At 37.4% G+C, this 17,248-nt stretch overlaps 2 protein-coding genes across 4 annotated transcripts in view; one reads left to right on the top strand and one right to left on the bottom strand.

The window, feature by feature from the left end:
* Positions 1-3,891: 3,891 nt before the first annotated feature.
* On the bottom strand, positions 3,892-7,935 carry LOC132132092 (sorting nexin-18-like). Its single transcript, XM_059544339.1, has 2 exons — positions 6,267-7,935; positions 3,892-4,614 (listed from the first exon to the last, which is right to left on the bottom strand). Exons 1-2 carry the CDS (start codon positions 7,711-7,713, stop codon positions 4,367-4,369), a joined length of 1,695 nt encoding a protein of 564 aa, XP_059400322.1. The 5' UTR covers positions 7,714-7,935; the 3' UTR covers positions 3,892-4,366.
* Positions 7,936-9,734: 1,799 nt separating this feature from the next.
* Positions 9,735-17,248, top strand: part of LOC132132093 (ADP-ribosylation factor-like protein 15) — a 55,904-nt gene continuing 48,390 nt past the window's right edge. The window contains exon 1 of one of the 3 annotated variants that reach the window (XR_009429003.1): positions 9,735-10,284. Coding sequence is in view for 2 of the 3 variants with exons in the window: in XM_059544340.1 (XP_059400323.1) it covers positions 10,177-10,284 (108 nt within the window). In the remaining variant the exon portion in view is untranslated. Of the gene's footprint in view, positions 10,285-11,792; positions 11,952-17,248 lie in introns of those variants that run through there. The other 2 variants (XM_059544340.1, XM_059544342.1) reach the window with 2 other exon arrangements.

Here is a 17,248-nt window from a genome sequence, read left to right on the forward strand (position 1 = left end):
GAGTCCTTCTCGTTCAGGGATGTGGAACAAGGCAGAGTGGCTATTGAGGAAAACATCAACTTCCATGACATTTATGACAATACAACAGCTGCAATGTCACAGCAGTCCATCCACTTAATGACTCATTTGTTTTCCCAATCTCAATTTGACAAACCAATGTCCAGCCTGCCAGGAGCGAATTTGTTTACCTAGTATTACCTTATGACCCCATTAAAGGTAAGCATTTACTTTCAGAGCCGACCAAGTTGCCACCTTTGAACAGAACAATTTTACCAGCAATACCATCCCTTTAACGAAACCTACACTGGGGTTGACTCAACTCTTTTTATCACATCCAGATGTTGCTTGAACCAATTTTGTGAACTATCACTGTGCATGACCATCATCTGAGCCAAATCTAAGCATTAATGGCAGAAGAAAGTAAGTTTCATACGATACACTGAAAACTTAAATATCTAATCATACTATTGCTGGAATTTGGTTTTTAAAAGTCTCTTGGCTTAGTATCAAGGTAAAGATCGCCAAGTAACTATAATTTTAACATTCATTTTTTATGTTGTTCCTATTGTTTTAGTTTTGTCCTGCCACAGCTCAGATGTTTTTGTGGTTTTGATAGTTTTAGTTTTGTTTTGTTTCTTACAAAACACAGATAGCCACAAAATCTTATTAAAAGGTCAGAATATTTTGCAGTGACATTTTCCATTATACATTAGCAATAATATACTCCATTTATGGGAAGATGAGGGGACTACCCCAGTGACAAACAATGGGTTTTTGCATATTTCTCTCATAATGGGCTACAAATAGAGAGCAAACACCATATATATATATATATATATATACAAGGGCGTAACTTTGGGTCTACCATTGGGGGGGTTAAACTCGCTGCATATTTATTAATTTATTTATTTATTGAATAATTTTCTTGTGTAAAAGGTAACATGCTAATTTGCATAATTTAATTATGCAATCCCCCCCAAAACGGGTGACTGTATTGGAGCAAACAGCAACTTAAGTTACAATTCAGTGACATTGGTTCTACACAGTCCCTGGCACCCTCTGGCTTTACCTCATAGGACACTGGCAAACAAACATCTAGCCAGCCAACTCCAGTCAACTAAAACAAATCATCAGCTAACTCAGTGTTTCTCACTTTTTCAAACTTTTTCTGCCATTCCCCACTTCGGAGGTAGGAAAGGGTTCCGAGCCCAACCTGTCCCCAATCACCCCAACAAAATGTTAATAAACTAGGCTTTAAGATTAACTGTTAAAATGTATCTTATTAACATCACATTTTAAAAACTTAACATCAAATAACAGCATTAAAAACTTTCATACAGAGAAATTGTAAGTGCAATTATATTATCACTTTGCATGAAATAGGACTCAAAAGTAGATGAAAAAAAAAATCGTTGTCTGGCTGCCTTTCAGTGTCCTTCTCATCTTGCCGTCAGCTTTCTCCAACTATTCATCCCAGCGACTGCGCAAAATAGTGAACAAACTTGGTAGAGAAAGCCGGTTGGGTAATACCAAGTAGTCGGTGCGGTGGGCGGGGGGTACATTACAGATTATTTAAAATATGATACTATTTTTCTTGCTGCCAAATGAAATTAATAAAGAAAACGAACAAAAGTATTCATTCTGAATATTTCATATTATTTTAATCTGAATGATGTGATGATATTGAGGGGGTTATGTTAGTTGGATCTGATTTTTGGGGGGGTCATGACCCCCGTAACCCCCCTGCAAATTACGCGCATGTATATATATAATATATATCTTCAAGTGTTTACATCAAATGTTCTTGGTTTTATAAAATTCTGATCATTATTCATTATTCTACTTAAGCCTTCATGTAGTAACAATACATAATTTTTTTAATGACTATAGGATTGCTTAAATAATAAAGCATTGTTATTACATTTAAGCCTACAGGTAAGTAGAATTAGAGAAGGTAAAGTTTTATTATTCAGTTTATTTGTAATTGTATAAAGGTACTTCTAAAAATAACAAAAAGGAATTTTTCTTCCAAATTTCCTCTTTAAATGATAAAAAAACACTATAGATTTATGCTTTAACCTAATGCCTTATGTTTATTAACATTTGCTGTAGACATTCTGAAGTCTGTCAGAATGTAATGAAATTAAACTGAAACTACTCAAAGGTGCTTTTTAAAGAAGTGTCTAAATGTAAAAATATTATGCTGACCACAAAAACAAATCTTACCTCAAAAATATTGCACCACAATTTTTACATTCCTTGCAAGGTTGCATCAGCAGTATATGCAACAGATATGTGTTGCTATTTAAAGAAGATGAATAATTCAAACACTCTGTAAAATCTTAAATGATGAATATGCTTCAGACCCATCTCTTTTTAATAATTTTATAATGTGAAAGTGAAATATGACAATCTGTATTTGTTATCTTGTAATTTACCATGGGCTACAGATTTATGAATGTTTACATGTATGTGTGTATTTATGTCTGTGTGACAGATAACTGTTATCTCTGAGTTTAGATATGTTAATGTCAAAATTATTGTCACTACATGTATAAATCTGAAAATTATTGCTTTTTCGATAATCCTTTTGAAATATAACAAAAATGATTATTTATGATTCACACAGTATACAACATATTAGTGTAGTTATGCATTGCATTACATTACTGACAATTAATATAGCACCAACTATTGACTGGTTCATAAAAACACAAATGAACAGTAAAGTCCTTCTTTTCTTAGCTTTGTTTTTTTGCGCAATAAGCGTGGGCTTGTTAGTGATCAGGGTGTGCAAATAAATTCTTCATGATTAAGGACCTGAATGTGTGGAAAGAGAAGCCTAACTTTAGCTCTGATGAATAATTCAAACGCAGTGAGAGATTGACTGCTCCAGACAGCTCTGTTTTTTTTGTCCTAGTAAGCACAGAAACTAATAAAACTAATAAAAAGCACAGTCTCCTTCAAGAGGTCATTTGATTGGAGCTCTGAGGGCTGAGCATGCTACTCTTCATTGATAGTTGATTATTTTTCCACTTTTATTCTTTTTCAAATGGTTTTTAGGTGATGGACCTCTTAACGAGTAAAACAAAAATTGCAGAACCCCTAACAACCCAAATCTGAGGTGCGGCTCTCATTGGTCACCATTTGCTTTTTTTCTTCTTTGAAATTAACTAGATGACTGCTTTTGCTGAATTTACACAAGCCAAATTATTTGCAAGCGAAAAAATCTGGAATGAACTTTAGCTTACATTGACGTGTTACATTGAGTTACATTATAGAAGTGAGACAGTTTGTCAAAATCTATCTTAACACAAACAGTTGATTGTTGTATTACTCATAATTAATTGTTAAGCGTTGATTATTTAAATGTTTCTTCTTTTTGTTAAATACATATTTAAATTTAGGTCTGTTTTGTTAAACCAGCCAATAACAACTGCAGATCACTGGGAATCTTTCACGAACCACCAGTGGTCCAGAGTTTGAGAACCACAGTTCCATTTTTAAGGTTTCACTTCAATTTTTCTTCCTCAAACAGCTGGTATTGGTCTTCTTGAGCTCTTAAAATAAATCCACTGAGCTCTCATTTGCTGTAGTAAAACTAACAAAAATACTTATGCTGTAACATGGAAGAAAAATGCTAGTAAAGTAGTACCGTGAGTGATCCCCTCTGCCTCGTCTGGAATGTCCTCTAGATAAAGAGGATTCAGCCTATGTTTTCTAGGTCATTGTTCCTTTGCACTTCTCCTCCAGGGATGAGAAAATGTGTCTCGTCTTTCTCTTGCAAACTCTTAATGTAAAACAGACACAGGCCTCTCCCACAGAGCAGATAAGGATCATAAAGAACCATACTTAACAGACCGACACAATAAGACATTCAAATGCATAATGTATTTTTATATCTGTATTAAAATTCACTGGAATCAGAGGAAAGTTCAAAAGACACAAATGCCTTCGAATCTTTTCTTATTTAACATCACCCCAGGTCCAAGTCCATGCAATGAGTCCACTGATAAAGAGCATATCAGTACAGGCACACAATTATAAGTGAGTACGGTAATCTATGTAGTTTATATCGACTACTTCTAAGCCGATTAAAATGTAAACTTAAAATTGTGGTTATGTTTCAAGGGTTTAAACTCAAATCAGTTATGACTTATGTGTATTCATATTATATAGTATTTTACTAAATAATAATGAAGTCTACATTTTCAGGACAATTATCAATTTCTGGCACGTTTTTGTTCGCAAAGTCACCCCAATCACTCCTACAAGACAATAAGTGTATTTTCATGTATCTATAATAAAAAGGGCTGCTTATTTATTTTATTTCAGTTATCTGACAAAAGTGCGGGAACGTTAGCTCCTAAGCCTGATCATACATGTCAAAGGCCTCCTCCAACTTGCCTGTGATCTTCTGAAAGAAGCTGATCTGCTCCCGTAAGAAATGCTGCATCTGTGCTCTGAAGTCACGCACACGAATGTGATGAAAGTGCTGGATCTCAGCTAGCGTAGCGCAGGAGATGATGTTGCAGCGGTCGTGAATGCCTCCGCTGGCATTGACATCTTTTTCCTCGCCGTGTTTCTGGCTCTCCTTGGCCTTAGTGAGGGCTCCTGGTGAAAGACAGAAGTGAACACAAAGGGGAAAAACAAGAAAAACAGTGGTTAAGCTAAAGTATTAAAGTCTATTACATGGAATCACATGTGCAAACACACACACACACACACACACACACACACACATATACACTCTTTGAGAGCATTTTCATTTTTAACACATTTAAGGGATAGTTCACCCAAAAATTTAAATTCTGTCATTAACTACTCACCCTCAAGTCGTTCCAAAAGCCATAAGACCTTCGTTTATCTTCATAACACAAATTAAGATATTTTTTATGCATTCCGAGAGCTCTTTGACCCTTACTGTCTATGGGAGGGCCAAAGAGCTCTCAGAATGCATCAAAAATATCTTAATTTGTGTTCTGAAGATGAATGAAGGTCTTATGGGTTTGGAACGACTTGAGCGTGAGTAATTAATGATAGAACTTTCATTTTTGGGTGAACTATACCTTTAAAAAGCAAGCTCCAACCAGTCAGGCTTCTGATTTATGGCTTACAGCTCTCTTTGGAATTTCTCAAGGAGAAATCAATATTCCCTGTGCACTTACATACTTACTTTCTAATTGCATGTTCCTGGTCTTAATGCACATGACTCAGTTCATTAGTATTCCAAAAAGTATGGCATTGGATTCTTGTATCAAAATGTAATAACTTGCTCTGCCACCGAAAATATTTTCCTGTCTTCATATGACAAATAACTTTTGTTTTTCAACCCCTCCCCTCCAACCGGGCTCCATTCTGATATGTAACACCTACCAATCAATTCCCGATGGAAAAAAATCCTGGTCTACATTTTTCTCTCTCCAAATATCACATTTCACTCTGCGATATTTCTGATTACGGAAATAGAATAAGTTCTGAATGTAGTTTCACAGTGACTTTAAGAAGACAGTCACATACAGTAAATCAAATGTTCAGCTAAAAAATTTGTTTCTACATTCAAGGCATCAGGATAACTATGTCTCTGTGTTAAAATGTGGTGTAAGCATTCACAGCTTCCCTTTGCTGGGGCCCTAACCTTAGGATTAGAGCCTTCAAAACAAAAGCTTTCCCAGCATCAGATGTTTTATGCAGACTGGCGATTTCTCTTTCAAAATTGCATTAGCTATTTGCGTCATATAAACCCAGAGATATGATTCTACAGAAAAGGATGACATAAGTCTATTTTATGTCACAGTAAAGTAAAAATAGATTAGACCAAAGGAATGTGGGAATTACAACAGGGCTGGCATCAATCCACCATACTAACATTTCAAGCTGCGAGAGCCAGCAGGCCTCATATGCTCCCTCTCTCTCACACCAGGAAGAAATCAGGACATGTCATTTGACATACTGCCGAGAACCTATTGCTATACGGTACAAAAAGTTAAGAAAAAGCAAATCCATTTTACATCAGCAGCTTGCATTTTCTAGAAAGCCACCCATCTATTTCAGTATGAATAAGATGCTTCTTTTGTTTCAAGAAATAGCAGTTTATGATTCTGATTTAGGTTTACACTTAAATATTAACTTGACATATGGTGGCATCACTTCTTTAAGCTGATGGCATGTACATAAACTACTGACTTACTGACCTAAATCCATATTTTATGGCATGCCATTCTGACAAGCAGTATTCGAGCAAACACGAGAGAAAAATCCCAAACCTTTCTGAACATGGATAATGTCTGGAAAGTTTGCAAGGTGGCCCTGGTAAATCGCTAAAAGATCGCAAATTGGCTCCAAATCCTTACGGGGCTGCTCTGCAAAGTAATCCCCAATGGTCTCGTAGACTTCTCCAGTGTGTACCATGGCCTTGTTTAATGGAGCTGAATATGCTTGCTGGTCGAATTCAAAAGCCTGACTTAGAAGTCTGAAAGCCTGTCCAACCCTCTGATATTCCTTTTTAAAACCAGTCATCTGCTTTCTGGCAAATTCATTAAGAGTGACATTGAGCTGTATGATGTTTTCGTCTATTTTTTTGGTGAACGCCTTGAAACCATCTATGTTGGATTCCACCTCTTGTAGGTCAAGCGGTAAAGCTGGAGGACAGATAGTGAGGAAGAAGTTAGCACCGACTAGGTAGTCCTTCTCAGCTTTTCGCTTGCCTTGCTTCCAAGCTTTTTCGTTATTGGTGCTGCAGGTGAGAAAATGCTGGAAAACGTCGCACGTGGATAAAATAGGATGACTTGTCATGTGATTCATCCACCATATTAAACCTTTTCTCCTCTTTGAAATGAAATCCTCTTCGAATCGACCCGTGGCTTGTTTCTCAGGCAAGTGAGGAACCGAGATGACAGGGAATTTTTCTACAAGCCGTGCATAAAGCCAGTCAAAGTGCTTGTATCTTCTATTCACCTGGATTTGAGTATGACTAGGCGTGAGTCCGTAGGACATATAGCTCTTCATGCCTTTAAATTTGGTCTGTTTTGTAGGATCATCGATAGAGCAAGTGAATGGATACGGGTTCTCTTGCCATTCAGGACCGTACTGGCCCATAGCCACAAATATTTTGTCTCCATCTCTAACCAAACCTGAAGCTTCCCCCAAAACGAATGCCTCACCGCCCGACTTTACAAAGGTGGAAAACCTATTGAGATTTTTCCCAACTGTTCCTGTGCTTTTGGACTGCTGCGCACTACCACGTCGAGAAGCTGGGGTGCTTGTCATGGGATATCCCGTTTGAGCACTCCCGCGATTTTCAGGTGTTCCTCCGTGTTCATCCGCCGTTCCGCTGTCATCCCAGTCATCGTCCCAATCCTCATCACTTCCCTGGCTCGTCTGAAAACTGTGTCGCTGTTGCTGAAGATGTCCCTGGTAAACAGCAGAATGAGTGGGAGTCGATTCATTTGAGGTGTCCCTCCTCTGAGGACTAGTTTGTCGGTTATAGTGCTGACTGGCGGATGTCCCGTTACCGTGTAGTGATGTGTCAGTCTTTATAATCTCCACGTATGATGCGGGGAAGAGCCCCGTCTCACCTCTGCTGTTCGTGCCCTCCAACCAACCATCGACGACCTCTTCACTACTCAACGTTAGAAGCTCACTCTCTGTCACAGAGATCTCGCCGGGGTTTTCAGAGATAAAGTCGTATAATGCTCTCGCTCTGAGCGCCATAGTTGTGTGGAAACGCTTTGTAAACTCAGTTTGCAAAGTTTCAACAAACTCTCCTCCGCGCCGTCCCGTTAAATCAACCTCTTCAGGAATTTAGGCTCTTTGTTTTCTACCAAAACACGTCTGAAGACATTGCCCTGTAAAAACAGTTGGGAAATCCTCTCAGAAGAGTATTGAAAAGGTGGGGTTTGTGTGCGCCTGCCTCTCCTCGCTGAATGCGCTGCGGGCCGGGGCAGAATAATCGAGGGTGGAGCCAATCAGAATAATCACCCCGGGGTCACGAATAAACCCTTCTGCCCCTGCACAGAGCAACATCACTGACTGTAACCAGCACAGTCTCATCTACTGTTATCTTTTAAGTCATTATATGTTGTTATTAATAACGCATTTTATAATAACTTTGTTATTAATCATAGCTACTATAGTGTTCAGTATCATGCTCATTAATATTTCTTAAACAATTTTAAACATATAATGTAAAAATGACTCTTAACTAAAGTGTAGTCTATTTTTCTTTTATGCTCTGTTAAAAAAAAAGTATTTCATAGTTTACTTAGCCTGGATTGGGTGTTAAGAAGATTAAATGATTTAGCATGTGTTGATTAAAAAGATTACTAACATGATTGCCTGAAAATGTATAAGTTGCTAAAGACCTAAACTGTCATACAAATCACTGTGCCGAAAATAATCTAATCTTAAATAGACACATAAAATGTAAAATTTCTAGTGGGCTGGGTTGAAAAGGCATCAAACTGACATCAGAATGAACGTCAAATATGCAAATCAAGCTGACAAAACTTGACATGATGTTGATTTGATGTAAATTGAATGTCAAACATATTGGAATACACATTAAAACAATTTTAGACTGGGATTTCCTTACTGTTTTAACCCAATTACCACTGGAAGAAATTGCTGTCCAAATTGAATTTAAAATGTTGGTACAGTATCTTGGTCAAGGCTTGACTATTATTTAAAGTCAAAATGATATCAAGGTGCCCGCTGGGTTGTCTAACATGCATGTCATCTAAAAGTGTGCAATTCATACAGAGCATTTTATTCCCTTTCACAGAACTGTGCAGTCAGAGTCAGTGTTTATACTAGGTAGCAAATTAACCTTTGAACTTTATTTGTGCCTAAACTGTAATTTTATTGCATGTCAATTATGGCCTGTTCGCACAAATGAGTATTAGGCCACTGGTCAAAAGTTGTTTCAAAACGTTTCATGTATAAATAAACATGATGCATTATGTTAAAACATTATAAGAACCCCTCATCTTTAGATATTTTAAACTGACAAACATTTTGTTTTAAAATTAAGTGTTTAGCATGAACAAAATTTGTATTTGTATTTTTACTTTCTTTTTATTTTGAGCACATCGTCCAATCTACTTTAATGTAGCCTATTCTGTACTTAAATATGTGTATCTTATACTTAACCCTGATGATAGCACATGTGCATCACGTCTTTTTGAAGTCTACATTTACATCTGTATTTACATCTTTTTTTTTTTTAATTTTTGCTAATCTACAATACATCTATTGGACGTATCAGATATCAAATAGACGTTTATAAAATGTCTTTAGGATGTTTATGATTTAGAATGTATGTAAAACTGTCTATCAGAAGTTTGTACACAGCATATGCTTTCCAGATGAAGCAGTCTTCAACAGACAGGCGTACGTGTGCTGTCTAAGAAAGGTAAACGGAAAAAAGTTATGCATTATGAAAGAAACTAAGAATACGAGCAGGACACGTTTCTATGGACGTATGCTCTCAGATTACACAACACACTACTGTAGGCATCCTGTCAATCTTCTTGAAGAATAATACATTACTTTAACCAGTAGAGGCCACCGTCAAACAAATATCTGGCACCTTTAGTTCCTTGTCACCTGATGTTAAAGAACCCCCAGGAAGATCTACGATCACGTGATCCCTTAGACGTAGTTCGCATATCTAGCAAGTACACCGCGTTATCAGTATTGCACAAAGACAATCATAATGTTCAACGCGTCGAAAGAGTAACCACTTATACAAGCTATCGGTTTAAAAAAAGAACAATGAAGAATTTAATTCCGCGTTGGATGAATGAACGTCAAGTTCAGCGTGGCAGTGACGTCACGTTGAAGTCGTGATGCTCGAGCCTCTGTGGCTCGCGAACACACAACAAACAGCGCCTCTCTCTGCCCTCACCATTAAACTGTAGTGCATTCGCCATATATACACCTGAGTCTGAATTATTACAACTTAAAATACACGTATAGTAATGTTTTTGAATGTATCAACAAACCTGGATCTTTTTTTTACCACGACTTGTATTATTCACATAATTGTGCGCGGGATGTACGGAGAAAGAGGAGTGCACAGCTAACGCTGCTAGCCGCTTTATTCATAAATTATTTTCCACATCTGAGAGGCGGGGGATCCAAAGCCAAAGCAGTCAAAAAAATCGAGACTTTTGGATGCATTCAATTAACACCAGCGTTTCATTTCATAGTCGCCTTTTCTCAGGACTTCAGGTTTCCGCAGACAACAGCCAGAAGCTATCGAGGAATTACATGGATTATCTGGTAGAGTCTTCTTCTCATTTATTTATTGTTTGCAGATGGCCAGAGCCTGTAGGATTATTTTCATTGCTGCCCCCACAATTTATCAGCCTTGCTGGGGATTGTTTTTGAGCAGTTCTTATGTTTTGTTTGCAGCTAATTACAAATGTACTCACTGTTTGGGTGAAGTCACTTACAGTTTCTTGTTTGTTTTGCTTGCAAACAAACATAAGCCAATAGAGATGGGTGTCCAGAAAACATAGCAACTCTGAACTCTACTAAAGGAAGGGTCAACAATTTTTAGGCATCTTTTATCTTTTTATCTTTTATGCTTTTTATTTTTCTTCTGCCTTTATGAAAAAATGTAAACATGTTTGCAGTTAGATCAGTATACATTTTTCATATTAGATGCAGTTTGCTGTAAGATAAGATAATTTATTTAGTCTTCAAATCTAATTTCGTTAGCTGCACTTATCAAAAATCAGGTAAGAGTGAGAATTCTGTTATTGTTTACTCATGTCCTTCAAATCCCATATGACTTCCTTTATTCTTCTGAACACAAAAACAGCTATTTTTTAACACAACGTCTAAGTTGCTCTTCTTTATACAGTGAAAGTGAATGGCTTGCCATGGAAGCTTGTTTATGGGAAAAAAAATAATAAAAAGATATTACAATTCAGACATTGTTTCTCGCAGCTCTTAGAATTATGAGATATAAACACAGAACTCAGGTTTTTTTTTACATCTCAATTCTAAGTAACTTTTTTTCAAAAGTCTCTTTGTTTCCGCCACAGAATAAAACAAAAAAAGGCAATTGCAAAATTTTATTGCCCCCCCCTGCCCTTTCTCTTTTTGTGCATATTGTGAGTTTATATCATCTCACAGTGTAAATTCAGACTTTTCCCCCTTTAGAATTACGAGTTTATATCATGACAACACCAGTCCCCTTTCACTATAATTTCATGGAAAAGAGCAGCTTGGACACTCTGCTGGACGTCTCCTTCTTTGTTCCACTAAAGCAATAAAGTCATACAGGTTTCAGAAGACATGAGGGCGAGTAAATGACTTAAATATCTTTTTTTGGAGCTTATCATTTGGATCTTGTAATTTGTTTTTAACAAAACTGACACCCTTTAAAGTGACCTTGCTACAACTTTTTAAAAACATGTATTACAATATTTACTCTCGCTTCAGTTTATTACATTTTATAAAATGTATTTTCATCTAGATATCACAGCGACATGAACAGCCACTTGTCTTGTGGTTATCAGAACATTAATGAATTCATCTGGGATGATGATGTATGTGGTCACAGATCACATCTGATCATTGTTTATTATCAGCTTAATAGTCCTCAGCGTGAACTCTTTCAAAGTCCTTTTTTGCCCCATTGGTGTTATATAACTTGCTAACAATACTCAGTGATAATAACAGTTTTTCGGGAATGCTGTACTGTCATGTTGGTGCCGTTCCACAATGTGACAGCATTGAAATCAGGTGCCAGTAAACTTCTCGCACATTTGCCGCTTTGATACTTGACTTGGACATACTGTATGCAGCGAGGTCGCAGGGCTGTTTCCTTTGGGACGTTCCGGTCAGGATTCTCAGAATAGAACCATTTCCTCAAGAAGCAGAACTGAAAAGAGACTGGAAGTGCTGGCAGTGTGTGGATTAGGAGCATGCTCGATTATGTAAGTATTTTTGTCCGGACAAATCTCACTTTTGACTTTGGGCCAGTAAGGACAAGAGGAAGTCAGACCCCTTTTCTCACTAGGTTGAGGTTTTCCTTCAGTTGATGGATCATAAAATCGAAGGGTGTTTGTACTTCTTGTGTGTCAGACCTACTTTTTTTTTCACTAGAATGTTCAAAACTTGGTTGGACTGTTCCAAACCACGTGTGCACACCAGTACGAGTGTATGTTTGTACAGGTTGTACTGTACACAACTCTAAACAGACTTTATGTCCTTTTCATCAACAGTGGGCTTAGAAAAAAAAGGTTTTACCGTGCTCAGTAAAAGCTTTATCATTGTCGCTCTTGGGATTCATGCCATGCATAGTTGCCTCCCCTCTCATCGAAAGGGGTGGGGCTTAAATCTGGGCCTTTGTAGTTGTCATGGAAACCACATCATTGTAGCTACGCTTCTAGTATGTTTTTCCAGAGCAGTGCTTTTTATGTGCTAGGTGTCTGTGGCCAATGCTGTAATGTTTGTTCTGAGTTCTAACTCTTCAGGTTTGAGTTCATTCTTCTGGGTGTCCCCATGGTTTTCCGTTATTAAAGGACACAGTGGATTCTTGGGTGAATGGGTGCAACTGATCCTATCGTAATTTTTTTTTTGTTCCCTGACTCTGTATATGGTTAATTTGTGAGAGGAATCTCAATGTATTTTGTGCATTTGGTGGCCTTCTTATTAAATCAAGCTGGATCACATACAGCTGCTATATTTTAATCCTTTCAAATGTTATTGAGGCACCTGAGATCATTTACAGCCAAACCGGAAACTTTATGTAATGGTTGACTGAGGAACTGAGGTCAGACATCAACAGAGAGTATGCCAGGTTAGATTTTGTGCAGTTATAAGCACTTTTCACACACAGTCTTATCTGCAGATATGGTCTTGTTTAGGGATCTGTGTCTTTGTGCATATGGACATCTGACCGCTGTAGTTTACAGAGAAAAGAAGGTCAGGGTAAAATCTGTAGATGGAAAAATCTCCATTAAAGTTATTTGTGAATTTTTCTTTTTTCTATTTTGCACTTTTTGTTGGTTTGTTGTCATTTGGAAGTGTGTAGGCCTTCTTGCATTCTTATGCTGTTACATTATGATAATATATTAAGTGTCATAAAATGGTCTTTAAAATGACAATATTATCACTTATCACAATTACATTGTTTCAAAAGATTTTTAAATTGCAAGTAAATGCTGTTTTATTGAACTTTTGGTTCAATCAAAGAATACTGAAAAAGTGTATTACAGTGTTAAAAAATATTAAGCAGCACAAATGTTTTCAACACTGATAAGAATAATACATTTTTCTTGAACTGCAAATCAGTATATTAAAATAATTTCTGGAGGATCATGTGACACTGGAGACAGGTCAGGACAATATATTAAAATAGAAAACAGTTTTTTTTAAATTGTAAAAATATATTTCACAATACTACTTTTTTACTGATAAATGCAGCTTTGGGGTGCAGAAGAGTCTCCTTTTAAATTTTGAGCAGTCGTGTATATTTGATCTCATTAGTTGCAGCTCTAATCTCTACCAGGCATGTGAAATCTCTTTATCCTGAAGAGTAATGCAGCTTCTGGTTTTCCTTAATAGACTTTTATTAGCATAGCTTGTGGACATAGATGTTGTGATTGAAACTGGATCTACGGCAAATGGATTTCATGTTAATGGTTAGTGCTGCACTATTGCATTTAATGACAGAAAGCAATGACTGTTCACTGTTCTCATGGACTATTTTAGCGTGTTAAAGCCATTAAGCTACAAAAGTCAGAATTATTATGTTTTTATGTTTCATTGCTGATGGTTGTATTTTTTTTTTTGAAAAATCATATTGGGTCATGGAAAATATGTGTCCTGGAACATGAAAACTGTGTTTGAATTGTTTGTTTAACTTTCACCCTGGTGAGCATTTAATCCTTGGTTTGAGTTTAACTGGCAAAAGCAACAGCAGTAGTTGAGCTCGGCTGTCTGTTTGAGTGAGAGAGCAAGTCAGGTAATGCAACGAGGAAGTCAATGACTAGAGGTAAAGATCAAGTGATTTACTATTATAAAGACACTTTATTGGCTGCTGCAAGCACTAAAATGTATTTGATTTGCTGTGATTGAATCCTTTAATAGCGATAAAACAGGCCAGCGTATGCTGTGCTAATGTCCTCAAGATGGTTCTTAACTTGTCTTTTTAGCAGGGCTGATTTGAAGATTTAAAGATTTGAAGTATCTTCTCTGTATTTTAATCTCAAACGTACACCTGAACTTGTTTCCCTGTGGTTTTGCACTGATGCGATTAAACAATCATCTCTGCATCTGTCTCGATTGCTTAAAACCATTGGAGACCATCTTAGCATTGCACTCATCTGCAGCGCCAGTGTTTACGATTTAACTCCAAATCTGTAACACCAGAGACCAATTTCTGCTCTTCCTAAACACTTTATAATTAGCTCAAGCATATTAGATTTCCAAAACTCTCAGGCACTCTAAAATTAGAGTAGCCCTCTCCCGGGTGTATTTTCAAAGTATCACAGCTTGGATAAAATTGAGAGGTTTGACACAGAAGCCCCTGGGTGGTGAAGACCGGGATTCGTCCTGATCGATTATTTGCCTGGTGGCTTTTGCTCACAGTATGTCATTGGGGCAGTGGAACACAAGTGTCATTTTCTCCAGGCGTCTTTGGATTTCCTAGCTGGGTTTGGAAACTTCATGACATGCTACATCATGTTACATATCTAGGGTCCTACCCTTAAGTTTGAGTTCCTCTTGGGTCTTCCTGCAGTAGGAGGTACTCCTTGGTGTCAGGATTCCGTAACTCCATCTCGGCTCCACATCCTTAAGTCAAACCTGTAGTTTGGAGAAAACCTTAAGTCTGGAGAAAGCATTAGTGGATTGTGTCTTAGAAAAAAAAGTGCTAATGAATTTTGTCTTTTATGTTTTGTCAGGAGGTGACCTGCAAAGATTTGACCTCATATCTCCCACTGATAAAGTCAACATGAAGAACGTCTCTTTGTTTAGTCAGGACTTGTATAATTATTTATTTTCTATCTTTAAATTTTCATATTTTAATTATTTTATATTAATATTTTAAAGTGTTTATGTGGCTTTTATATGGTTAGTTATGGTAATGATCTTAAATGTGAATATCTGCTAAAAGTGAATTTTGTCATCTTTTACATGGCCTCAAAACACAAAGACATGGACCTAAACAAGGTCTTTAGGCTCATATAATGTCTCTGTGGTCTACTTTCAGTGCTAATGGTGTGTTAAATAGTTGGTTTATCAGGCTGATCTCCAAATGGATGCTCTGAGGTCACTAGTCACGGTGACTCTCATGTTTATTCATCAGGCTCAAGCCCGATTTGATTTGAAGGCCAAGACAAGCTTCACTGCTTGAGTGAAAAAAGCTGAGCATTTAGTTGAACCACAGAAGCCCACAGGCTATGCACCTGTTCTTCTGTCTCAGCCGCTGAAGGCACAACCACAGATCACCCACACCTCATTCACTGATCCTCTGATGCATATTGCACATACAAGTTGCCAGCGATAGTTCAAGTCTGTCCGACTTGCTTTATGCAGCATCCAGGTGAAAGGGCAATCAGTCAGTTTTGAATCAAAGTCTTGCTTACAAGGTACTGGGTAAATACAGTGGCATCAAATCCTTGAAAGTAGTGATGCACCGAAATGAAAATTCTGCGCCGAAACCGAAAATTTAGGATGCACTTTGCCGAAAACCGAAACTGAAGCCGAAAATGGCTTCTTTTAAAAACGTATATATTGCTTGGATTTAATGGATCTGAATTGAAAAATCTGAATATAATAATCAAACTTTTATTAACAGTTACATAAAACATAAAATATTTTTTACAATAAATATAAATAATAATTATTCTTCAAGTTTTATGTTCCATCAAATAAAATATTTTTATCACAATTTTGGAGATTTTTGCAGAACAAATGTTACATATTGCAACTTTGTTGTCCTCTCGTATAGGGCTGTCACTTTTGTGAAAAAAAAAATCCTGTTCGATTTTTGAGACATAGGCAAAGTGTTCAATGAATCGTTAGTAAATTGCCTATATTTGGCGTTGATCCGTTTTTCAACGCCAAATATAGGCAAATCCACCGACAACTAAACAGGCATTAGGGCGAACGTAAAGAGGGTGCTTCAGACGCGCACAAGTCAGCAATGTGGACTGCCATAACATCAATGAAAAACATTACTGAAGGCTACATTGATATTATGCACTAATAGGCTCTGTGTGTGTGTGTGTGTGTGTGTCAGAACCTGCAGTTGCTGTGTGACGCGCGTTCGCTGCGAGCGTATAGTGACGAGCTGGACGCGCTCCGAGAGAAGGCCGTTAAAATCGATTCCCTGTTTTCGTTTTCGAAACTTGTGTTGGTTGGTCCGATCAATTGTGCAGCTTTTGTGACAAGCTTTTTTTGATTGTGACAGCCCTTTGACATGCTTAATATTTGATAGGCAGACGCGTGATAACAGCTCGACCGTGAGTGAAACCTAAGCGCTTGCGCACGGATGGGAGCGGTGGCTGACATTCATTTTCGGTTTACGTTTTCGGCTGTTTTTTTTATTTCGGCCGAAAATTTTCGGCGGCCAAAATTTCGGTGCACCCCTACTTGAAAGATACTCATTCATGAGAAGTTTTGTATTGTCAAGTTCTTCATGATTTGGGCTAGAAAAGAAAAGAGCTTAGCTTCAAACCCCACACACCATCATCACCGGGCCCTTGAACAAGACACTAAGCCCAGGTTGCTCCAAGGTGAAAAATGTTCAAATAATTTATAAATTGCTGGTAATTAGTTTTTTTGAGTTGATGTTGCTAAGATAGTGAATGTAAGCATGCAAATATAAGCAGCCTTGTAAAGAACCCACCCTTAGGCTAGAGTTATCTTTGTTTACCTGTGGTTTACTGTGTAAAACCAGTTGGTGGTGTTTTTAGTGTCACTTTTGAACACTAAATGACCTAGTTCATTGGCTAGGTTAAAGTGGTTTGTATCCAAAAGCATACATGCAACCCAAAACATGCAAACATGGTTAAGCAGGTTACTTGTTCAACTGAAGCTTATTGCACTTTTCCACTGCGTGGTATGACTTGCCTCGGCATGGCTCAGTATGGTACATCTGTACTTTCTCAACAGACAATGAAACAGCCATTCTTTGGCTGTTAAAAAAAGGTGTGCTCATTCAAAACAGTTACGTTCGATCCTTCACTGACTGTGCTGATTTAAATCTAGCGGTTCTGTTGTG

This window comes from Carassius carassius, chromosome 49, assembly GCF_963082965.1.
Source record: "Carassius carassius chromosome 49, fCarCar2.1, whole genome shotgun sequence".
Taxonomy (NCBI): domain Eukaryota; kingdom Metazoa; phylum Chordata; class Actinopteri; order Cypriniformes; family Cyprinidae; genus Carassius; species Carassius carassius.